General features: G+C 43.8%; 1 protein-coding gene across 1 annotated transcript in view; it reads right to left on the bottom strand.

Annotated features, from left to right (window-relative positions):
* LOC147111582 (leukocyte cell-derived chemotaxin 1-like) overlaps positions 1-25386 on the bottom strand; it is a 40548-nt gene that overhangs the window by 10559 nt on the left and 4603 nt on the right. The window contains exons 3-4 of the mRNA XM_085998647.1: positions 6601-6741; positions 5107-5220 (exon numbers count right to left, since the gene is read on the bottom strand). Of these exons, the coding sequence (XP_085854773.1) occupies positions 5107-5220; positions 6601-6741 (255 nt within the window). The remainder of the gene's footprint in view (positions 1-5106; positions 5221-6600; positions 6742-25386) is intronic.

Genomic DNA, 25386 nt, shown 5'->3' with positions numbered 1-25386 from the left:
ATTTATATAAAATCTTCCTCGAGTTGCTTCCACTATGAATCTGGGTGACTTGTTACAGCTTAGTATCTTACAACATGACCGGATGAAATAATTAGCAAAGATGACTTTCTGCAAGTCTACTTGTAGTAGGTGCTTGTCATTCATAACAATATTATTGGATTCCTTGAAGGAAGAGTGGAGATTCTGCTTCAGAATGCTAAATTTGAGGGTTATGAATACCAGTGGTAGGAAGCTCCATATAAATTAGATGAAGCTTCTCATTTTTCTCCGAGTTCTGTTCCTCCTTGTATTTCAATGGGGGATACACATCTAGATTCTGTGCAAGTCAGGTTCTGCTTCTCTGAATTGGAAAGTAGAGACCATGATTGGCAATATGTTCCATCTTGCTGTTCAAATTGTTCAGTGAGTAAAATCCCATAATGCATGATCGTTGTCTGCATATCAAACAACTAGAATTCAATGATTTAAAGAAAAACACATTTGAAAGGAGTTTCTCTGCTTCTACCTGTCTGACAATCTTTAAAGGAATTCCAACCAGGGAATTGTTTGCACCCAAGTCAATACTACATTTCATATATTTGTATTGGAGTGTAATCATGTTGCTTTGGTCCAAGTTGCATTTTGTCTGTATTGTTGACACTTACAATCTTGGGGATGCACTTGCAGAAATCTCTCAGCTGATGTCTTTTGACAATTCATCCTGTTCTGGCTTGCTGGCTAAAAAAGGTTCTTTGATAGGTTTCTCATGGCTTGTGCCTCTCAAATACTAACCTCCTTAAGATTTCTGATCTTTGCTTTCACCTAATTCCCATGAACTAGAGTTCTTCAACACGAGACAAGCAAAAACTCACTCCTCTTAAGTCCATCACTACCTTAACACCTCTGAGCTCAAGCTGTGTGGTCCCATTTCTTTGCAAGTTTACTTCATTGCAAATACCTTTTCTCAGATCTGTATCTTTTAAAAACATTTTGAGCTTTCCTGGTGGCTCAGGGGTAGACAAGACATGCAGGTCAGGTGATATTCACTGCGTAGGCACACACATGATTAATGGCCTCTTTGGTGAAGTACTTGAGGGTGAATGATTAGTGCACTGCGATGATATCCCAGCAAGCAGTCAACATGAGAGAGAAAACTGCCAAGAAAATAGAGTTTTAGTATTTTCCAGGTCCAATAATCCTTTTCAAATTGTGAGATCACTTCCCACATGGGGGATATGCAGGTGTCAAGTTGTATTTAGTTGGTATTTATGCGGTTTATAAATTTCTTTCCGGTGTTAAATCTTTTACGACAATTGAATAAAAACAGCAATTTAGTCAATTATTGGCAAAATTGAGCCAATTAACTTGTCATACTCCAAATTCCAACTAGTTAATTGATATACTCTACTGGAGGTGTAAATTACACACTGACTATCCTGTAATATAAACCAGTAGATTAAAAGACAGTAGGTAAGACTTTTGAGACAGCTATAGCAACTGTGATCTTATCTTAACCTCAATAATGAGACAGGCATCAAGCTCGATATTGGTGAAGAATGTCCCATGCTATGACTCTGGAGGATGAAGGACTCCAACAACCTGTGCCAGATGAGGATGAACCAGCATCGATATGGAAGATTTGTTGCAGTCTCCTCACCACCCATTTCAATGAAGGGAATCTCCTGTACCGATGTAGTTTCAGCCACCTGCTTGTCTTTCCCCTATAGTCATTAACCAATCACAAAAATACACATATTCACACGTATAGCGAATACAGAAAGATAGCTCCTTGGCCATCATTGAAGTAATTTTAGTTCTTGAATTTCATTGGCTACCAATCCCAATTATATCCAAGTGTCAATTTTACAAGTTTAGGATCTGTAGTGCTGGTCACCCCCATAAGAAGTCTAGGCCTAGTAATCCGATAAAGCCCATAAACTGAAGGTCATGGTTAGGATCGGGGGAGATCGGAGTTGGGAGTGAGGTTGGAGATGATAATGGTAAGTACAGGAAACTTTGTGTTATCCGGAGGCTAACTGTCCGGAATGCTCGAGCCACCGGCAAAAATCAGGAGCCGTTTGTGTTAGTTTTTTTTTCTTCTCATTGCTTTTTTCCTCAACAGTCAAGCTTTGCAAGGTCTGCTGAAGCTATTGCTAAACTACAGAGATGCTACAGAGATGCTTGGACTGTTTAGAAGCTGTTGCTAAGCAACAGGGTTTGTTGACAGATATGGAGCTTAAAAGCTTCCGTATCTTTCAACATTAGCGCTGGTATGTCCGGCAGTTTTGAGGGAACGGCAACAGCTCGGTCCTGTCGGTGCCGGATAGCACAAAGTTTCCTGTAATTACCTTTTTTCAATTTGGCGCTGTTTAAAGTTTGTTTTCCTGTGAGTAAACATTGCTGGCATTGGCTGCCTCAGATGCAAGCCAAATTTGCAAGAGGGAGCAGAAGCAGGATTTAGGCCCCTTATTTGAATATGTTAATGCTTCAGGTGCAGTTGAACAGCATCTTTTTTTGCTCTCACCAATATGGCGTCCAGCGCGGCCCGCACCGGAAGTGGGCGGAAGTGATTCGGATGCTATTTTTTCCACAAAACCTGCCTTAACAGCCAGGTATCGAATTGTAATAATATGACTCCCTTGTGATTTGAACTGGAAGGTCTTTTGCATGTGCCCTCATGTACACTTCTCCAATCTATTCAGAGATGGACTGAAAAACACTTGCCAAGATGTGGCCATCTGTGAATCATTAAACTGCTTTATTTCACAGTCCTAGGTCTCAGATGCTATGCAACTCCTCTAGGTTACCAGCATTTTGCCCAAGGGTAGACTGCTGGACATCTTGCAAGCCATATAAACCCATCAGTCATAGTAGAGTACAATTTTTCTCTAATATTTTCAAGCCATTTGCCATCGTCAATTGCAATCTTTTTTCAAGATCTCCCATTCAGACTACAGAGCAATTGGAGACTTGCCCCCACATTCAATATGGTGACAGAGGACTTTGCATGAACACTCCCAATGTGTCCACAATCTTCAATTGGTTCCCCCTATATTGGATAAAATTTCCTCCATGAATGGAGTGCTTTGGCCCAGCACAGAATGTATGTTGGGCAGGAAGCTTTCCCTTGCTTTATTTTCTCAACCTCTCATTATTTATGCTATGAAGCTGACTAGGGATATCCTGTTGTTGCTCGAAGACTCTGAACGACCAACCTGCTGAACTCCATACTCACTCATCTACTCTTCTGTCTTTAAATGCCTACGACCCATTTTGCCTTTGACTAGTGGATGCATTACATCCTCAGTGATGCGTGATGCTAATATAATGGTGACTGTTTCATATTAGTTTGGGTGCCTCAATCTCATTTGATGCTGCTTGAAATAGCACTTCCATTTGCTGTGGTGCAGTGCGTTGTGGTGCATATTCTTAGACTTTAGATAATCCAGGTTCATCTGTAGAGAGAGGAAGGATCCATATTAACAATGTTTCACATTAGCTGTATTGCCATGCTACTGCAAAGGTAATGTATGGTTATTAACAAATAATTGCTGCATGACTTTAAACATGAATTCAGCATTGGTATGGTTTCACTTTCTAATTTCTCGTTTGGGTAATGTGTTCTTGAAGGGACAACAAAAGAGAGATCCTTACCAAAGTCCATATCTTCAGCCCTTTTCACTTCTTCTGTGAATTCAAGGCAGAAAAGATGCGACACATTCTTCTCTGCTTCTGATGGTGTCCTTAACAGCTAGGATTCAACTTTTGTTGCTTTTTTTAATCTGGTGGTTAAATGCAGCTTTTTTTTCCTTTATGTCCTTTGCTGCGAATGTCACTTTTTCACTTTCTGTCATGTTCCTCTTATTTCTGCAGATCTACAGAACCTCCTTCCAGTCCTTTTGAAACATGGATTGGTCGCATGGGGCCAGTACCAAATATGGACATCTCTTGATCATTGGCACCATCACAATTAGAGCTTTGTCCCCTTCTCCGATAATGTTAACACAGTTTGAAGCAATTTCTACCTGGTGATTTAAAGGAGTCAGACAACCATTTTCCTACTTGCAAAGGTACTATACTGTGATTATTCTAGCTGTACTTTGGATATAGCAATCTAATATACTACCAGTGATAAGTTATGATGCTGTATGTCAGAGGTATAGCAGCAATCCTGGATAACCGTCTAAAGTACTTTTGAAGTGCACAGACCAGGAACTCACACCCATTGTTCTTTAAAACTTGTCAGTTTAAAAAAAAATCACATTAAATTTTCAATTAAAATTTTAATTGAACACAGCCCCTCAAATTCCATTTTTGTCTGAAAACCCTAGCTGTCAAATATTAGGTGAATGGTCAAAAATTAAAGTCTAATTAAACATCACATTCTCGAGATTAATACATGTCTGGAATTTTCATTATTTCAATTTTCTGACCTGCTACAGGCATTATTTAAGGTGCCACCTCTCTGTCTCATCTGAATCAAATTTGCATATCAGTACTTCTACTAATTAGCCCAGGTGGGCTCGGGCTACTAATAATAGATCGGGAGGAAGGTATAATGTATCATAGCTGCTCACTGAGAATAGACTCACTGCTAGTCTGGCATGTGCAAATTGTTCTGCTTTAATATTAAAGACTCCTGAGTTGAATTTGTTGTATGTGCTATTAGTAATTCCTTCATCTGCTATTTTAGCAGAAGAATTAACCTGTTTATTTTAGTTGCGCAATGCGAGTTCATCCCTTTTATTTGTGCACACAGATCTTTGGTTTTTCTTGCCTTCCCACTGGGACAGTAGGTGAATAGACTTCAGATGCATTTTCTCAGCCGTTCAAGTGTATGAATTTCACAGTATCTGGGCAACTAGGCCAGATTTCCTTGCAAATCTGAATGTCACACTGAAGGGGAAAATCTTGCCCTGCAGCAAACCGCATCTCCTGTTGATTGACATGGCATTAAGGTCTGGAGAATTCGAGGGGCCTGCAAATTATGCATCCATTCGACTGAAAGATGCTGCAACCCCCAGCTCCAAATAGCATTAATACAGTTACTTTCTCCATTTAAAGATTATGTTACCTGGGTCTTGCTGTTATAAAACCATTAGAAATTAAAATCCATTTAACACCTACAAGCGCAAATGAGACCGCTTCTGTTTTCAGATTCTCGATATCCGGCAGGTGTGCTTTAGCTTGGGCTTTGATGTAGCACTTCTCTCCTCCAGCAAAGTGAATTCCTGTAATTCCCTGTAAAATAGAAATTAGCTGCTGTTAAACAATCCATAAGCACATCTGTAGTTCCACTCAAGATGCACTGAAACATGCCACAAAACAAATGTAACAAAAATGCTACATTTACAATCGGTTCATTTTGGTCTTATGTTTTCATTGAATATGTAGCCGTGGCCCAGTACTAAAGCTTACACCTCTGAGTTAGAAGGTTGTGGGTTCTATCCCCATTCCAGAGACTTGAGCACATAATCTAGGCTGACACTTCAGTGCAGTACTGGGGATGGGACGTTGAACTGAGGCCCCGTCTGCCCTCAGGTGAATGTAAAAATCCCATGGCACTGTTTAAAGAAGAGCAGGGGAGTTCTCCCCGGTGTCCTGGCCAATATTCATCCCTTAACCAAAGTCACTAAAACAGATTATCTGGTCATTATCACACTGCAGTTTGTGAGATGTTGCTGTGCGCAAATTAGCTGCCATGTTTCCTACATTTTGGCTACACTTCAAAAGTATTTCATTGGCTGTAAAGTGCCTTAGGATGTCCTGAGGTCATGAAAGGCGTTATATAAATCCAAGTTCTTTCTTTTCTTTTTTAGTCAGGATCTATTTGGTTCTGTACAATACATCTTTTACTGTATGAAAGATCCAAACTGAGTACACCCGGACTGATCTTATAAAAGCGTTAATTCCCAAATAATCAGGAAACAGGTACACAACTGTTTTACATAGAATGACAGGAGGCTGATTTTATTTAGCCCTGCTCACAGCGAAAAACATGCGTAGGCAGGTGAATTTTTTTTTTTTTTTTTTTTTTTTTTTTTTTTTTTTTGAGATGACCTCTGGCTGCCCAAGGCCCACCTGACCAGGTCTCAAAATGGGCAGCTAGCACTCCTGCCCAAAACAGGTGGGAGCTTTATTAGAATATTAAAATTGGGGTCCTATGCTGGTTGTAGGATCCCATTGCAATTTGCAGGTACCAATAAGCAAAGCATAGCTCTGCCCACTGGCACTGGATGAAAAATAGCCTAACCACTGGTTCTTAAAGGAACCACTGCAGGCTGCTCCATGACCACCATAGAGACCCCGGCACAACTGATTTTCGTGGGGCCAGGAGGAGCATAAATGTTCTTCCCAGCCCAACAAAAATCTTGTCATCAGCTGCCAGCTGCTCAGTGGCTCCCCCTCTCTTCTTTAACTTGCAGCTCAGCTCCCTGATCGGCGAACTGTCTCTTGAGCGCTGATCAAATTAAAATGAGGCCTGACCATGTAAAATGGTTTTAATCGAAAGCAAATAGGTGTAATTCACTCTGAAACAATGCACTTGTAAATAAGCCAGGAACTCTAAGGTATCTAATAACAGGCTGCTCTTCTCAAGATTTAAGTCACAGTTTGACTTACAGTCTGAAAATCATGAACTTCCACGGCTTCTTCACTGCCACTTCCAGTTCTGAAAGTCTCAAGGTTGTTCTCAGTATCAATTTCCAGTGATCCATCCTTTACCTTTCCATTGATGCTCATGCTATAATGCATATTGTACACCTGTAATCAAACCAACGGTATTGTTATTACTATCAGTAAATAGTTGAATTCTAAGTGCAGAACATTTAGGTTTAGTATTCTGTATGAGGCAGCTATGCTTTTATACATTTGGACAAAGGTGAGGAAAAATTTCCTCTTTGGCAGTTGAGATAGCACAGAGGAAAATCAGGTGGGGCAGAATGTGTTGACGAACTGATTGCCCTCAAAGGGTGTGGGATTCTTCGACATTCTCATGGGTAAAGGAGGACACCGATGATACAGCGCTATGAAACCAAGCATGGGGAATTCAGGAAATCTAATTTCCCGTATGGCCAGTTCGGCCCTGGTCCCTATAGCAGAGGCCTGTCTGATTTTGCTCTATATACTTTAGCTAGGCATTAGTTTGCACGCAAGTGCTAAAGAGGAAAATCTACTCCATAAGTTCCTGATTGAGAAGACAGGATGGCAACTTGCTCTTAGATCTCTCCCCTAACAGCTCTTAAACCAGCTATTGAGAGGTGCACATGAGCTACTCAGACTGAGGGTCACCTTTTGTCTCCCTCCCTACCGTGTAGGAAAGCCTTGCATTCATTCCACAGCTCCCTTTGATGTTGTGGTCAAGATCAAGAACTATCTGTGTGGGGAAATGACAGACACAAACCCAAGTCCTAACAGTTGCATTTATTTAGTAAGTTAATAAGTAAAAATTGGGCTTGCCAAACAAATCAAGAAGGCACAACATTGTAAAGTATCTTTTAATGCAATGCGGGATGAAGGCTAACTGTTTAACTGTCATACTGACAGAGAAAGGAATGTAGTATAGGAAATGTATTATATAAGGTACCATTCATCAGATAGCTAGATTAGGTATGCTTGAGTACTTTTCCCCCCACTTGTTAAGCTGCCAATTGAATGGCTGCAGGTTTAATACATCAGCAATGTTGATGGAGCAAACATTAATGTCATTAATTCCTTTCTCTGTGTGCTATATTACCCAACTGCTTTGATTCATTGCAGTTCATCTGAAGCCATCATTTGTGTGAATGGCTAGAGAACTGTACAATTTCTCAGATAAAGTAGTAGATGATGGCATGGCTGCCTGCTTCCATTTCTCCAGACACAGCATCTCAGAAAATGGCTATTCGCACCGATGAATGAGTGAGTGAGTGCCAGAGGTGTTGCCGTGTCCTTGGAAAATAGTCTAATTGTACTTAAGAGTACAGACGTGCAGGCTTTGTCAAGGAAAATGCCACATACACCAGATGAGATAGTAACACCAGATGAGATAGTAGCACATTCAGAAAGTGAAGCAAAATGTATCAGCTAACAAAACTGTAGTGTATGTACCTTTAAGAGGAACTATGTTTTTGAAGCCCCTGTATACTGTAGTACCAGTAGTGACCACTCGGGTATATAAGCCTGTGTAGCGTCTTGTGTAGTTAGTTCACCTCCAGACTTTGTTTAATAAACACTTGTTAAATCAACTCCTGCATTCCATGTCTCCATTAACACACGGATCTAACAGTGGCGACGAGTTAGAAACGAACTTACCTGCCATTTGGCAGCACCTCAAGGGGATCGATTCCTCAGACGAAGGTCGAAGCCAGAAGCAAGAAAAAAAAACAAAAAAAAACTGTGGTTTCACCAGCTAAACGGGCTGGTGGCAGGTGGTGCACTGATCCTTCCTGGGCTGCGGCGGGCTAGAGCTCGATCAGGTGGCTCTGCAACGGGGCCGGGCAGCGAGTCGGGAAGCAGAAGCAAAGAGAGAGGGTGGAGCACTCAGGGCGCGGCCGGTGCTGCAAAGCAGGTCGGCGTTCCGACCGAGCAGAGGGAGGGGAAAGTCCCACAGGGTCCGCTCCACGACGGGAACGGTTCTCCAAGTAACGGAGAAACTATTGAAGCGATATATAAAAAAAAATAGAAATACCACGAAAAGCTGCAGGTCGCAACGGGAACCGCGGAGAACAGCGTTGGCAGCAGCGGGAAAGCGCGGGAGGCACCATCTTAACTCGGCGGGGAAGGAAGAAAAGCATGGGAGGCGCCATTTTGATCCATCGGGAACGGAGGAAAAGCGCGGGAAGCGCCATTTTAGATTTTCAAGATGCCGAAGACTGGCAATATTACTGCTTTCGATAGTGATATAGAAGATTGGACCACATATGTGGAAAGAGTGGAGGTATATTGCAAGGCGAATGAAGTAGCGGATGATAAAAAGGCATCGGTACTTCTAAATCTGATGGGCGCAAGGACATACGGGCTGTTACGAAACTTGATCACTCCAGCCAAACCGATGGACAAGAATTTTAATGAGATTGTTGATACCTTACAGGAGCACTTAAACCCAACACCACTGCTGATAGCGGAACGATTCAAATTCTTCAGGAGGAATCAGCACAAGAATGAAAGTAACGCTGATTACCTCACCGAATTACGAAAGCTGTCAAAGCACTACCAATTCGGGGCAGGACTGGCAGATTCTCTACGAGACAAATTCGCCTGTGGTCTCCTAAGCGAAGGAACACAGAAAATACTACTTTCTGAGAAAGATTTAACACTGGACAAGGCTTTCAGTGTGGCTGTATCATACGAAGCAGCAGCAAGAGGCGCTGCAGAGATACAGCAAAAGCCACAGGACTTCGGTACCCATGAAATGACACGGGGTTTCGAGAGATGTTATCGCTGTGGCAGATCCACCCATGACCAGAAGGACTGCTGGTTCAAGGACAAAGCATGCAGGCAATGCGGAAAGATGGGACACATTGCACGTGTATGCAGATCTGGAAAGAAATCCGCTGACAGTAAAAAGGTCAATAAGGAAAAGTACAGAAAGGTACAAATGAGGACGGACAGTAGCTCCGAAGACCAGAAGAGCGATAGCGACTCCGGAAACAAGAGACTAAGCTGTCTCAAATTACATAATGTAATTGCCAAAGAAGATTACCAGACCATTTGGGTTACCCTCACGATAGCGGGGTCCCCAGTCAAAATGGAGCTAGATACAGGATCAGCTCTGACCGTCATGAGTCGACGGGATTACGAGCGGCTATTTCCACATATACCTTTGAAAGACACATCCATTATCTTGAAGACATATACGGGGCAGAAAGTGTACCCCAGAGGGAAAATAAGGGTGCCTGTTGTATGCAACGGCAAGGAAATACAGAAGTTGTATTTATATGTTCTGCAAGATGGTGGTCCACCGTTGTTGGGACGTGAATGTATCAGAAAGATACATTTAGACTGGCACTCCATTCAGGCACTGGCGGTGACCAGTAAGAAAAAAAACGATGATGATGTCATACCTGGACGATTAAAAGAAATTTTGGCAAACGCCAAAGAAGTGTTTCAACAAGAACTAGGAACCCTGAAAGGCGCCACCGCCTCAATAAAAGTGGAAGATGCGGCAATTCCCAAGTTTAAGGCAAGGCCAGTGCCATACGCAATTCGTCCAGCCGTCGAGGCAGAGCTGGAGAATTTGAAAAAAGCAGGCGTGTTATCCAAGGTAGATTGGAGTGAGTGGGCAACACCCATCATCCCGGTCATGAAGAAAACGTTGAATAATGATAAATCTGAAGAACAGAGAAAAGTTTGCATCTGTGGGGACTTCAAGGTGACTGTAAACCCGGTTCTTCACACAGTACAGTATCCTCTTCCGAGGATAGAAGATATTTTCGCCTCACTATCCGGAGGGAAACATTTCACCAAAACTGACTTAGCACAGGCATATCTACAGATGGAGGTTGAGGAGGCCTCTAAAAAGTATCTCACGATAAACACACACAAAGGACTGTACCAGTACAATCGAGTGGTTTTCTATGGAGCAAGTCCTGCAAGGGATTCCGGGGACTCAATGCTACCTAGACGACATCCTTGTAACAGGAGAAAATGACAACGAGCACCTTGCCAATTTGGAGCAGGTGCTCATGAGGCTGAGAGAACGGGGCCTACGAGCAAATCGCCCCAAGAGCGAATTTTTCCAGAAACAAATATCATATTGTGGCCATATCATTAACGAAGAAGGGTTGCATAAATCACCTGAAAAAATTGAAGCGGTCGTAAAGGCCCCAGCGCCTGAAAATGTCTCACAATTAAGGTCGTTCCTCGGATTAGTAAGTTACTGTCATAAATTTTTACCAAACTTGTCGACGGTTCTGCACCCTCTTAACGCACTGCTACAAATGGGAGTAGTTTGGAAATGGAGCGAAGACTGTAAACGTGCCTTCCATAAATGCAAAGGCTTGATCACATCCAGGGAAGTGTTGGCTCATTACAACCCATCACTGCCAATCAGACTGGCGTGCGATGCATCCCCTTACGGCGTGGGAGCGGTATTATCGCATAGATTCCCTTATGGCTCGGAGCGGCCGATAGCTTTTGCGTCACGCTCATTGAACTCAGCTGAGTGTAACTATGCCCAGATCGACAGGGAGGCACTCAGCCTGGTGTGGGGGGTGAAGAAATTCAACCATTACCTACACGGACAAAAATTTACCTTGTTGACTGACCATCAACCCCTCGTCTCCATATTCAACCCTAAAAAGGGTGTTCCCATTATGACAACGCAAAGGCTACAGAGGTGGTCCCTTTTCCTAGGGGCACACCAATATGAAATAGAATACAAAGGAACAAAACAGCATGGGAATGCTGACGGGTTATCGTGCCTACCATTGCCAACGGTGGAAGAGGCGCCTACAGTGGACCCAGTGGAGATGTTCCACTCAACCATAGTGGAATGTCTACCGGTGACAAATTCTACCATTGAAAAGGAAACGCGAAATGACCCGACTCTCTCACGAGTCTACGATTTAACGGTGAAGGGATGGCCAGCACATGGTGAACCACTGTTGCCAGCATTCTCGCGAAGAGAACAGCTGTCAGTGTGCCGAGGAACCTTGATGTGTGGATCCAGAGTGGTGATTCCACCCAAACTCAAGGATAGAGTGCTAAAGGAGCTTCACAAGGGGCATCTGGGTGGAGTGAAAATGAAGAACATAGCCAGAGCGTTTGTGTGGTGGCCAGGTATCGATGGAGACATCGAAGAAATGACCAAGAGCTGTCTAGGATACCAGAAGGTCCAAAACGCCCCACCACAAGCCCCTCTACATCCATGGGAGTGGCCCTCATCTCCATGGCAAAGGGTACGTATCGACTTTGCTGGTCCATTTATGGACTCAATGTTCTTAATCATGGTTGATGCACACTCCAAGTGGCCGGAGGTAATAAAGATGTCCTCCACCACCACAGAAAAAACCATCACAGTATTAAGGACCATATTCACCAGGAATGGGCTGCCTGAACAGATCTGTTCTGATAATGGACCGCAATTTGTATCCGAAGAATTCAGGAAGTTCTTAAAAAACAATGGGGTTAAGCACTACACGTCCACCCCATACCATCCCGCCACCAATGGATTGGCTGAAAGGTTTGTCCAGACCTTCAAGAAGGCCATAAAGGCCATGGGTAATGAAGACATAAATCTACAACATAAGGTAGATAACTTCTTGTTTGCGTACAGGAATGCAACACATGTGGTTACAAACCAAACCCCCGCCATGATGTTTTTCAATAGAAGCCTAAGATGCCGGCTGGATTTGGTCAAGCCAAACGTCAGAAGGGACGTAGAGAACCGGCAATTTCAAGGCATGAATGAAAGGCCAACTAGAACCTTCCAGATAGGTCAACCAGTTTTGGCCCAGGACTACCGTACCGAGAAATGGCAGCCTGGAACTATTTGCACACGACTAGGACCGCTGATGTATACCGTGGACATTGGAGAAAGCATAATAAGGCGCCATGCTGACCAGATCACAGAGTCATCCGAAAAAGGACAACCTACACCACAACTCTATACGCCTAGTGATGAAGCAGAGATACCCATAGTATCTACCTCCGATCCGGTGATACTGGAACCAGATGAACCCGACACTGGCATTGAAGCCGAATCGACCTTGCCAAAAGAACCTACTACACCACCGAGGTGTTATCCGGACTGAGTCAGGAAGCCTCCAGAGAGACTGAATTTGTAATTGATTAACTTCAGCAAATGTGTATATTATTGTTCTTGTAAAAATGTTATTTAATGATTACTTAAAATGTTATGTACTATTTATCTAAAAGGGGAGGAATTGTAGTGTATGTACCTTTAAGAGGAACTATGTTTTTGAAGCCCCTGTATACTGTAGTACCTGTAGTGACCACTCGGGTATATAAGCCTGTGTAGCGTCTTGTGTAGTTAGTTCACCTCCAGACTTTGTTCAGTAAACACTTGTTAAATCAACTCCTGCATTCCGTGTCTCCATTAACACACGGATCTAACAAAAACCACTCTAGATTTAGATTATTCCTCACATCTACTTGTTAGTGCTGTACAAGGATTCAAACTCATCATTGTTCTCTAAACAATTATCCAGATTAAATAAACAGTGCAGGGTACTTGCTTTTATTTTTAAACATGGATTTAATGTGAAGATGTTCCTCTTACTATTGTAATTCCTTTCAAAGCATTTTTACAGTATTTAGTGTGGCATGTATCCAATTCAGGGTATGTTTCAAGGGTGTCACAAGGTAATTACAGATAAGCAAGGCCATTCACCCTCAACTTGATTCATCCATCCCGAGATCCTAATATCACCCCATTGTACCATCCAATTCTATTCTTAAATGATAACGAAAGGAAGAAAAATTTGCATTTTACATCTCTCCCGATTTTTACTTTCATGGAAGTAAAAATCAGGGTGATGTAAAATAGATTGCTGATTCGCTATCACCCGTTTTACAATATTATACAAAGTCAAGAGCTTTTTTTTATTCATTCAAGGGATGCATTTATTGCCCATCCCTTACTGTCCTTGAGAAGCTGGTGATGAGCAGCCTTCTTGAACCATTGCAGTCCATGAGGTGAAGGAACTTTCACAGTGCTGTTAGGGAGGGAGTTCCAGGATTTTGATCCAGCGACAGTGAAGGATCGGCGATATATTTCTAATCATCGATAGCACGGTGGCATAGTGGTTAGCACTGTTGCCTCACAGCGCCAGGGACCCGGGTTCAAATCCGGCCTCAGGTGACTGTCTGTGTGGAGTTTGCACATTCTCCCCGTGTTTGCGTGGGTTTTCTCCGGGTGCTCCGGTTTGCTCCCACAGTCCAAAGATGTGCGGGTTAGGTTGATTGGCCATGATAAAAATTGACCCTTAGTGTTAGGGGGGATTAAATACGTGGGGTTACGGGGATAGGGCTTGGGTGGGATGGCTGTCAGTGTAGGGACCGGGTGCTAGGGTTTGGATGATCAGCCATGATCTCGTTGAATGGTGGAGCAGGCTCGACGGGCCGAATGGCCTACTCCTGCTCCTATCTTCTATGTTTCTATGTAAGTCAGGATGGTGTGTAACTTGGAGGGGAACTTGGAGGTGGTAGTGTTCCCATGCACCTGCTGCCCTTGTCCTTCTATGTGGAAGAGGTTGCGGGTTTGGGAGGTGCTGTTGAAGAAGCCTTGGCGAGTTGCTGCAGTGCATCTTGTAGATGGTACACACTGCAGCCACGGTACGTCGATGGTGGAGGGAGTGAATGTTTAAGGTGGTGGATGGGGTGCCAATCAATTGGGCTGCTTTGTCCTGGATGGTGTCGAGCTTCTTGAGTGTTGTTGGAGCTGCACTCATCCAGGCAAGTGGAGAGTATTCCATCACACTCCTGACTTGTGCCTTGTAGATGGTGGAAAGGCTTTGGGGAGTCAGGAGGTGAGACACTCGCTGCAGAATGCCCAGCCTCTGACCTGCTCTTGTAGGCACAGTATTTATGTGGCTGGTCCAGTTAAATTTCTAGTCAATGGTGACCCCAGGATGTTGATGGTGGGGGATTTGGCAATGGTAATTCCATTGAATGTCATGGGGCAGTGGTTAGATGATCGCTTGTTAGAGATAGTCATTGCCTGGCACTTGTGTGGCGTGAATGTTGCTTGCCCATGCCAGATTGTCATCCAGGTCTTGCTGCATGTGGGCATGGACTGCTTCATTATCAGAGGAGTTGCAAATGGAACGGAACATTGTGCATTCATCAGCGAACATCCCCACTTCTGACCTTATGATGGAGGGAAGGTCATTGATGAAGCAGCTGAAGTTGGTTGGGCCTAGGACACTGCCCTGAGCAACTGCTGCAGCGCTGTCCTGGGGCTGTGATGGTTGTCCTCCAACCACCACAACCATCTTCCTTTGTGCTAGGTATGACTCCAGCCAGTGGAGAGTTTTCCCCCGATTCCCATTGACTTCAGTTTTACTAGGGCTCCTTGATGCCATACTCAGTCAAATGCTGCCTTGATGTCAAGGGCAGTCACTCTCAACTTACCTCTAGAACTCAGCTCTTTTGTCCTTGTTTAGACCAAGGCTGTAATGAGGTCTGGAGCCGAGTGGTGCTGACAGAACCCAAACCGAGTATCGGTGAATAGGTTATTGGTAAGCAAGTTCCGCTTGATAACACTGTCATGACACCTTCCATCACTTTGCTGATGATTGAGAGTAGACTGATGGGGCAGTAATTGGGCAGATTGGATTTGTCCTGTTTTTTGTGGACAGGACATACCTAGGCAATTTTCCACATTGTCAGGTAGATGCCAGTGTTGTAGCTGTACTGGAACAGCTGGACTAGAGGCATGGCTAATTCTGGAGCCCAAGTCATCAGCACTTCAGCCAGGATGTTGTTGGGGCCCACAGCCTTTGCAGTATCTAGCACGCTCAGCCATTTCTTGATATCATGTGGAGTGAATTGAATTGGCTGAGTACTGGTTTCTGTGATGGTGGGGACCTCAGGAGGAGGCTGAGTTGGATCATGCACTCAGCACTTCTGGCTGAAGATGATTGCGAATGCTTCAGCCTTGTCTTTTGCACTCACGTGTTGAGCTCCGCGATCATTGAGGATGGGGATGTTCATTGAGCCTCCTCCACCACCATTCATGACTGGATGTGACAGGTCTGTTTGTTTTATGAAAAATGTGCCGATAGCTGTCTTAAAACTAACTGCTCTGTTATAAACCTGTGCCCCATAGTTCTACCCTTTGCAGTTAGTTAAATTTAAATTAATATTCTGGGTTAACAGTTGCAGTTGTTAACAATCTTATCTACATCTATAAGGTCACTCTCAGGCACCTTCCTTCCAGGCTGAAAAGTCCAACATTCTCCAATAATTCCTCACAACTCAGCCCCCTGACACTGGGAAGCAGCCTTGTGTCAATATTGCTTCCAGCACTAGAATATCTCTCCTTTCTTGGTGGCTAGAACTGAAAGCAGTTTTCAAGATGCAGTCTGACTAGAGAAGTATAAAGTTTGATCATTACTCCTCTAAATGATATTGTACCGTTTTGGCTATATACTGTAGTTCAATATCTTATTAGCTTTTTGGATTACTGCGTTGAATCAACTAAGACGCATCTTTCAACTTCTCCCGTAGCTATTTCATCACCTTTCATGGAGTAAGCCTATTATTTATTTTTTTCTTCCTATATGTCTCACTTTATATTTGTTTGCATCAAATTTTATCTCCCATTGATCCGCCCACTTACATATCTTGTCCAACTTGTTCTCTAATTTCTGAGCGGCCTCCCCACCGCCTCTTCGAGTTTAACATCATCTGTAAATTTGACCACTTTGCAGTTAAGTTTCTGATCCAGGTCATCCATGTAAATTAGAAACAGTAGTGGTCTCAGCACCGATCCTGAGGCACCCAACTTAGTCAACCCCCCACCCTACATCATTCCAACATAATTAATGAGTACTCATTGTCACCTACCCTTCAACCACTTCCTTATCCATACTCGGAATCCACACAGTTTTAAGTCTAATTAATAGCCCCTCGTGTGGAACTTTGGCCTAGAAATTCAGTCGCGTTTGCACCCACTTATTGGCTAAAGAGTGGTTTGCGCCGGAAGTTTTTTAGTGCCCGAAATTCAGTTGGTCCCTAACATCGGCGTTAGCCGGTAGCGCTGCGCCGGCACCGATGACGTCATCGGTGTGCGCAGCGCCCCGGTTCCAATGCGATTCCGTGCCGACTGCCAAATTCAGTTGCGGCCGCCTCGCCCGTAGCGGCCGCAAACAGCGTTTGAAAAACGGGGCCTTGCAGCTCCGAGAGGCCGGCGCATAAAGGTGGAGGGGCGGCCGGCCGCTTTCCCGGCGGCCGATTGGCCGCTCCTTCCTCCCCGGACTCCCACACCACCCCCCCGCGGCATTGGTGTCTGACCCCCTCGAGCCCGGCAGTTCTCCGTGGTGCCGGGCTCATTTGCTGGGGGAATCCAGCGGCGATCTCACGGCTGCAGGCAGCTCCTCCTTAAGAGAAGGAGGAGGCCTGCAGTACCCCAGCCTGCCGCACCGCATCGGGTGGCGCAGCGGCAGCTGAACGCCTGAAACGGACTTTCAGCGCCCCAAGCGAGGCGGCCAAACCCTGCAATAGCACCCGCCTCCGTCTTGGGTCGCTGCAACTGAATTTCAGGCGGGCGCTACGGGAATCCGGGCGAGCGCTAAATTTCGGGCGCTAAAGACCTGGCGCGGCGATAGCGAATTTCTAGGCCTTTATCTTTTGAAAGTTATGGTGCACCATGCCATTGGGCTTACCACAGTCCACTTGTGCCGTTACTTCCTCAAAGAAGTTGAAGAAGTCGGTCAAGCTGAATCTTCCACTTCCGAATCTATGCTGAGAACAATGGGTGATCTTTAAAGGAGGAGATGTTCCAAGTACAGGCTAGGTACATTCCAACAAGAGGGAAGGGTAAGGGAATCAAAGCAAGGGCTCCTTGGATGACGAGGGAGATAGAGAAGATGATGAAACAAAAAAAAGAGGGTGTATGATGCATGTCAGGTGAATTCTTCAAGGGAGAACCAGACTAAATACAATAAGTTGAGAGGGGAAGTGAAGATGAAAGTAAGATTGGCAAAGAGAGAATATGAGAGTAGAATGACAGTTAACATAAAAAGGAACCCAAAAATCTTCTACTGGCATGTAAACAGTAAGCGGGTAGTAAGAGGCGGGGTGGAGACTATTAGGGACAAAGAAGATGATATATGCTTAGCGGTGCAGGGCAAGGCTAGAATACTCAATGAGTACTTTGTATCGGTGTTTACTAAGGAGGTGGATGCTGACAAAATATCGGCAGAAGTGGAAAAGGTAGAAGCAATGGAAGGGATGAAAATTGATATATAGGGTGTACTACAAAGGCTGAGAATGCTTAGAGTGGATAAGTCGCCTGGTCCAGATGGCTTGCATCCCAGGTTGCTAAGGGAATTGGGGGAGGAGATAGTGGAAGGGCTTGCCATAATTTTCCAATCTTCCCCAAATGCAGGGGAGATGCCGGAGGATTGGAAAGTGGCAAATGTGACACCATTGTTCAAGGGTGTAAGGACAATTCTAGTAACTAAAGGCCAGTCAGTTTAACATCAGTGGTGGGTAAAGTTTTAGAAACAATAATCAAGGAAAAAATTAACAGGCACTTGGAGAGGTTTAAGTTAATTAAGGAGAGCCAACACAGATTTGTAAAGGGCAGATCGTGTTTGACTAATCTAATTGAATTTTTTGATGAAGTAACAGGGGGGATTGATGAAGGGAATGCAATGGATGTGGTCTACATGGATTTTAGAAGGCGTTTGACAAAGTCCCACATAGAAGGCTGGTTAACAAAATTGAGGCTCATGGAATAGGTGGGTCAGTGGCAGCTTGGATATGGAATTGGCTTTAAGATAGAAAACAGCGAGTTGTAGTAAATGGCTGTTTTTCAGACTGGTAGACAGTGGAGAATGGTGTTCCCCAAGGGTCAGTGCTGGGGCCACTGCTTTTTTAAATATATATATTATATATATGACCTGGATATTGGAATACAGAGTAGAATTTCTAAATTTGCTGATGACACCAAACTTGGGGGTGTGGCAAACAGTGAAGATGATACCAATCGACTGCAACAGGACATAGAAAGGCTAGCAGAATGGGCAGATGGAATTTAATACAGAGAAGTGTGAGGTGATGCATTTTTGCAGAAGGAACAGGGAGAGGCAATATACACTTAATAGCACAGTTTTAAAGAGTGTGCAGGGACAGAGGGACCTGGGAGTTAATGTGTGTAGGCCCCTGAAGGTGGCGGGACATATTGAGAGAGTGGTTAGCAAAGCATATGGGATCTTGGGCTTCATAGATAGCGGTATTGAGTACAAAAGTAGAGACGTTATGCTGAATCTTTATAAAGCAGTGGTTAGGCCACAACTGGAGTATTGCGTCCAGTTCTGGTCACCACACTTTAGGAATGATGTGAAGGCCCTTGAGAGGGTGCAGAGGAGATTTACCAGGATGGTTCCGGGTATTGGGGATCTTAGCTATAAGGACAGGTTGGAGAAGCTGGATTAGCTTTCATTAGAGCAAAGGAGGTTGAGGGGTGATTTGATAGAGATGTATAAGATTATGATGGGTTTGGATAGGCTGTTCTCGCTAGTTGATGGTACAAGGACTAGGGGACACAGATTTAAGGTTTTGGGCAACAGATACAGGAGGGACGTGAGGAAAACTTTTTTACGCAGCGAGTGGCGAGGACCTGGAACTCGCTGCTGACGGAAGTAGCGGAAGCGGAGACACTGAATGTTTTCAAGGGGAGACTGGATAGGCACTTGAGGGAAATAAAGTTGCAGGGCTACGGGGATAGAGTGGGGGAATGGGACTGACTGGATTGCTCTACAGAGAGCCGGCACGGACTCGATGGGCCGAATGGCCTCCTTCTGTGCAGTTATGACTCTGATTCCATACTATTACGTCGCTTATTGTTGTACAGATGATACTCAGGTGTACTTCTGATAATCAATTCCATTATTTTACATGGAATGGAAGACGAGTGGGTCTGTAGTTGCCCATGTCTGATTTGACACCTGTTTTCAATATGCGGAGCGCATTAGCTTATTTCCAATCTTCTAGTATCACAGAATCACAGAAACCCCACAGTGCAGATAGAGGCCATTTTGGCCCATCGAGCCTGCACCGACACATATTCCACCCGATCCCCGTAACCCCTGCACCAACACATATCCCACCCTATCCCCGTAACCCCATGTATTTAATCCCCCTAACACTAAGGGTCAATTTATCATAGCCAATCAACCTAACCTGCACATCTTTGGACTGTGGGAGGAAACCGGAGCACCCGGAGAAAACCCACGCAAACACGGGGAGAATGTGCAAACTCCACACAGACAGTCACCCGAGGCCGGATTCGAACCCGGGTCCCTGGCGCTGTGAGGCAACAGTGCTAACCACTATGCCACCGCGAATTAAAAAAATTCCTTCCCTAAAAGGGCATTAGTGAACCAGATGGGTTTTTTAACGACAATCCAGTAGCTTCATGGTTACCATAACTGATACTAACTTTTTATTCCAGATTTATTTAATTAACTGAATTTAAATTCCCCAGCTGCTGTGGTATTTACTACAGTATTTCTCCCTGGTATTCACACCCGGTTATTCACCCCAGTATTTACCCCTGATTATTCACCCTAGTGGTTACCCCTGGTATTCACACCCTGTTATTCACCCTAGTATTTACCCTTGGTTATTCACAGCAGCATTTACAACCGAATATTTACCACAGTATTTAATCCTGGTATTCACACCCAGATATTTACTCTGGTATACACACCTGGGTATGTACCACAGTATTTGCCCCGGTACTCACACCTGGGTATTTACCCTGTTATTCTCACACAAGTATTTACCCCAGTATTCACACCCAGGTAGTTAACCCAGTACTTACCCCCGATATTCACACCTGGGTATTCACCCCCTGATACTCACCTGGGTATTTACTCTGGTATTCACACCTGGATATTCACCCCCTGATATTCACACCCGGGTATTTGCCCCTGATATTCAAACCTGGGTATTTACCACATATTCACACCTGGGTATTTACCCAGATATTCGCACCTGGATATTTACCTGATATTCACACCTGGGTATTTACCCATGATAGTCACACCTGGGTATTTACCCTGGTATTCACACCCAGGTATTTACTTAGTATTCACACCCAGGTATTTACCCTGGTATTCACACCTGGATATTTACCCGATATACACACCTGGGTATTTACCCCGAGTCACACCTAGGTATTTACCCTGGTATTCAAACCTGGGTATTTACTCGATATTCACATCCAGGTATTTACCCCCCTGATATACACACCTGGGTATTTACCCCCCTGATATACACACCTGGGTATTTACCCTGGTATTGAAACCTGGGTATTTACCCTGATATTCACACCTGGGTATTTACCCCTGATATTCACACCTTTTATTTACTCTAGTCATCACACCTGGGTATTTACCCTGGTATTCAAACCTGAGTATTTAACCTGGTATTCAAACCTGGATATTTAACCTGATATTCACACCTGGGTATTTACTCCTGATATGCACACCTGGGTATTTACTCGATATTCACACCCGGGTATTTACCCTAGCCAATGGAATCTTGGCTTTTATTGCAAGGGGGATGGAGTATAAAAACAGGGAAGTCTTGCTGCAGTTATACAGGGTATTGGTGAGGCCACACCTGGAATACTGCGTGCAGTTTTGGTTTCCATATTTAAGAAAAGATATACTTGCTCTCGAGGCAGTTCAGAGAAGGTTCACTCGGTTGATTCCGGAGATGAGGGGGTTGACGTATGAGGAAAGGTTGAGTAGGTTGGGACTCTACTCATTGGAGTTCAGAAGAATGAGAGGCGATCTTATCGAAACATATAAGATTGTGAGGGGGCTTGATCGGGTGGATGCAGGGAGGATGTTTCCACTAATGGGTGAGACTAGAACTAGGGGGCATAATCTAAGAATAAGGGGCTGCCCTTTCAAAACTGAGATGAGGAGAAACTTCTTCACTCAGAGGGTAGTAAATCTATGGAATTTGCTACCCCAGAGAACTGTGGAAGCTACAACATTAAATAAATTTAAAATGGAGATAGACAGTTTCCTAGCAGATAAGGGAATTAGGGGTTACGGGGAGAGGGCAGGGAAGTGGACAGTGTCCAATAACTCCCTCACAATGGTTATCAGTGCTCTCAAATCTCTTTCCTAATTTCTTTCAGCTCTGATAAATTCCCTGGGATAGATGATACTTATTTGTTTTGAGCCCACTTAGCCTGTCTAGGACTTCCATCTCATTTGCAATAAATCTTTGATTTTACTTGGGATATCTTTGTTTAGAGAGGGCATGCTTTGCTTTGTAACTAATTAGCGGAATCAGTCATTCAGAATATTTCCTATTTTGTGCTCAGAAGAAAGACTGACTTACATTTATATAGATGACCACTGAACATCTCAAAACACTTTACAGCCAATGAAGTACGTTTTTGGAGTGTAGTTTGTGGGAACACAGCAGCCAATTTGCACACAGCAACTCCCACAAACAGCAATGTGATAATGACAAGATAATCTGTTTTTGTTATGTTGATTGAGGGATAAATATTGGCCAGGATACTGGGGATAACTCCCCTGCTCTTCTTCGAAATAGTGCTATGGGATCTTTTATGTCCACCTGAGAGGGCAAACGGGGCCTTAGTTTAAAGTCTCATCCGAAAGACAGCACCTGCTGACAGTGCAGCATTCCCTCAGCACTGCACTGGAGTGTCGGCCTAGATTATGTGCTGAAGTCTCATGAAGTGGGACTTGAACTAACAACCAGAGGCGAGAGTGCTACCCACTGAGCCACAGCTGAGTTTGAAGCCCACTGCATCTTTTTTGGTTTTCACCTCTTCTCACACTACCCTCTTGCTGTTATGCTTAGTTTCAGCTGCTATGCCATCCCCTCCACCACTATTCTCGCTGATCACCTTCTCTGTAATTTCTTGTATCCATCCCATTGAGCCCCTTTTTTCTCCTTGTGGGATTTGTACATATCATTTTCTCCTTTTTCTTAATTTTAATTTGTTTGCTAATCCAGTTAGGATCATGTGTTTAGTCTCAGCTTGTTGGTTTTGGGCATGTATTTATCCTGCATGGTCAGAATTATGCCTTTAAAAAGGTGTTCCATTTCTCTTATACAGTACTGAAGTGTTGTTAACAACCTCTCTCAATCTATTTGTTTTATTTGTTCCTTCATTTCGTTGAATTAAAACTTTTTCAAAATTCCTGGGTCTACTATTGTATAACAGATCCAGTGATGAACCGATCAACTAGCGAAGTGCAGGGATAATCTGCTGTTACTGCACTGTTCCTGCACTGGTTTGGCTCCAAGATGGCAGACCTAGTGACAGCAATGATCTCCTTTTATTTCACAGTAATTTGGAGGGAGGAGTTAATTTTTAGCATTGTGTCAGAATCTAAAAATATATTTATCATAATAATAATTTCAAACGCTAAAGGTTGAACTTGGAATTTAACTGGGCTACAGTTAGCTGATCGATGGAAACATTTTATTTTAGCCATACTTTAAATTTAAATAAATATTTACTTAAAAATGCCATCACAATCTTATATGTTTGCATATTACTTAATTGTTTAAGAATTGTTCAGAAAGGACATAAACCTGAGGTTAGAAAAGTTGTGAACAAATTAGTAATAAAAAAAAATTCCCAACTGTTCTCAAGATGAGTATACTGTTGAATGATTTTGCACTAGCTAATTTGCATTAGGTGGCAAACATAATCAAAACACCAGTAACCAAGTTATGATATTCATATTTAGAAATAATTCGCAAATTTTGCTCATCACATGTATTTTTGCTGCAGGTATCATTACTGAACTAAAAGTCTAATTCAGCTCAACACCAACTTGGATTTTTATTGCGCCTTTACTGTAGTAAAACATCCCAAGGTGCTTCACAGGAGCAATTATTATACAAAATTTGACACAAGCCACCGAAACAGATATTAGGACAGGAAAGAGGTAGTTATTAAGGAGCATCTTAAAGGAGGAGAGAGAGGCGCAGAAAGGTTTAGGGAGGGAATTCCAAACAGTAAGAGAGTTCTGGGGTAAGTTACCAAAGAAAGCCATTGAAGCAGACAATATAAAAGGGTTCAAGAGACAATTGGATGTGTTAGTGTAGAAAGGACTGAAACATAGAAGATAGGAGCAGGAGTAGGCCATTCGGCCCCTCGAGCCTGCTCCGCCATTCAATGAGATCATGGCTGATCATCCAAATTCAGTACCCTGTTCCTGCCTTCTCCCCATATCCCTTGATCCCTTTAGCCTTAAGAAATATATCCAACTCCTTCTTGAATATATTTAATGAATTGGCCTCCACTGCCTTCTGTGGTAGAAAATTCCACAGATTCACCACTCTCTGGGTGAAGAAATTCCTCCTCATCTCAGTCCTAAATGACTTACCCCTTATCCTTAGACTATGACCCCTAGTTCTGGACTCCCCGGCCATCGGGAACATCCTTCCTGCATCTAGTCTGTCCAGGCCTGACAGAATTTTATAGGTTTCGATGAGGTCCCCTCTCAATCCTCTAAACTCCAGTGAGTACAAGCCCAATCGACCCAATCTCTCCTCGTACGTCATTCCTGCCATCCCAGGTATCAGCCTGGTGAATCTTCGCTGCACTCCTTCCATGGCAAGAACGTCCTTCCTCAGATAAGGCGACCAAAACTGTACACAATACTCAAGGTGCGGTCTCACCAAGGTCCTGTACAACTGCAGCAAGACATCCTTGTTCCTGTACTCGAACCCTCTTGCTACGAAGGCCAACATACCATTTGCCTTCTTAACCGCCTGCTGCACCTGCATGCTTACCTTCAGCGACTGGTGCACAAGAACACCCAGGTCTCTTTGCACTTCCCCTTCTTCCAATCTATTGCCATTCAAATAATAATCTGCCTTCCTGTTTTTGCCACCAAAGTGGATAACCTCACATTTATCCACATTATAGTGCATTTGCCATGTTTCTGCCCAATCACCCAACCTGTCCAAATCATACTGGAGTTTCACAACATCCACCTCACAGCATACTCTCCCACCCAGCTTTGTGTTGTCTGCAAATTTGGAGATACTATATCCAATTCCCTCATCTAGATCATTAATATATATTGTGACAAGCTGGGGTCCTAGGACTGATCCTTGCGGTACCCCACTAGTCACTGCCTGCCACTCGGAAAACGACCCGTTTATTCCAACTCTTTGCTTTTTATCTGCCAACCAGTTCTCTATCCAAGTTAATACGTCGCCCCCAATCCCACGTGCCTTAATTTTACAAGCTAATCTCTTATGCGGGACCTTATCGACAGCCTTCTGAAAGTCCAAATACACCACATCCACTGGTTCTCCCTTAGCTATTTTACCAGTTACATCCTCAAAAAATTCCAGTAGATTAGTCAAGCACGATTTACCTTTTGTAAATCCATGTTGACTTTGTCCGATCCTGTCACTGCTTTCCAAGTGCTCTGCTATTACATCTTTTATAATGGACTCTAGCATTTTCCCCACTACCGATGTCAGGCTTACTGGTCTATAATTCCCCGCTTTTTCTCTACCACCTTTTTTGAATAGTGGGGTAACATTAGCTACCCTCCAATCCATGGGTACTGTTCCAGAGTCGATCGAGTTCTGGAAGATGACCAGCAATGCATCTACTATCTCCAGGGCCACTTCCTTAAGTACCCTAGGATGTAGATTATCAGGCCCTGGGGATTTATCAGCCTTCGATCCCGTCAACTTCCCCAACAC

This window comes from Somniosus microcephalus, chromosome 10 (genome assembly GCF_052327205.1).
Source record: "Somniosus microcephalus isolate GS21.2 chromosome 10, FLI_Smic_1.0, whole genome shotgun sequence".
Classification (NCBI taxonomy): domain Eukaryota; kingdom Metazoa; phylum Chordata; class Chondrichthyes; order Squaliformes; family Somniosidae; genus Somniosus; species Somniosus microcephalus.
Note: the sequence above shows the minus strand (reverse complement) of the source record. Positions and strands in the feature narration are given on the sequence as shown.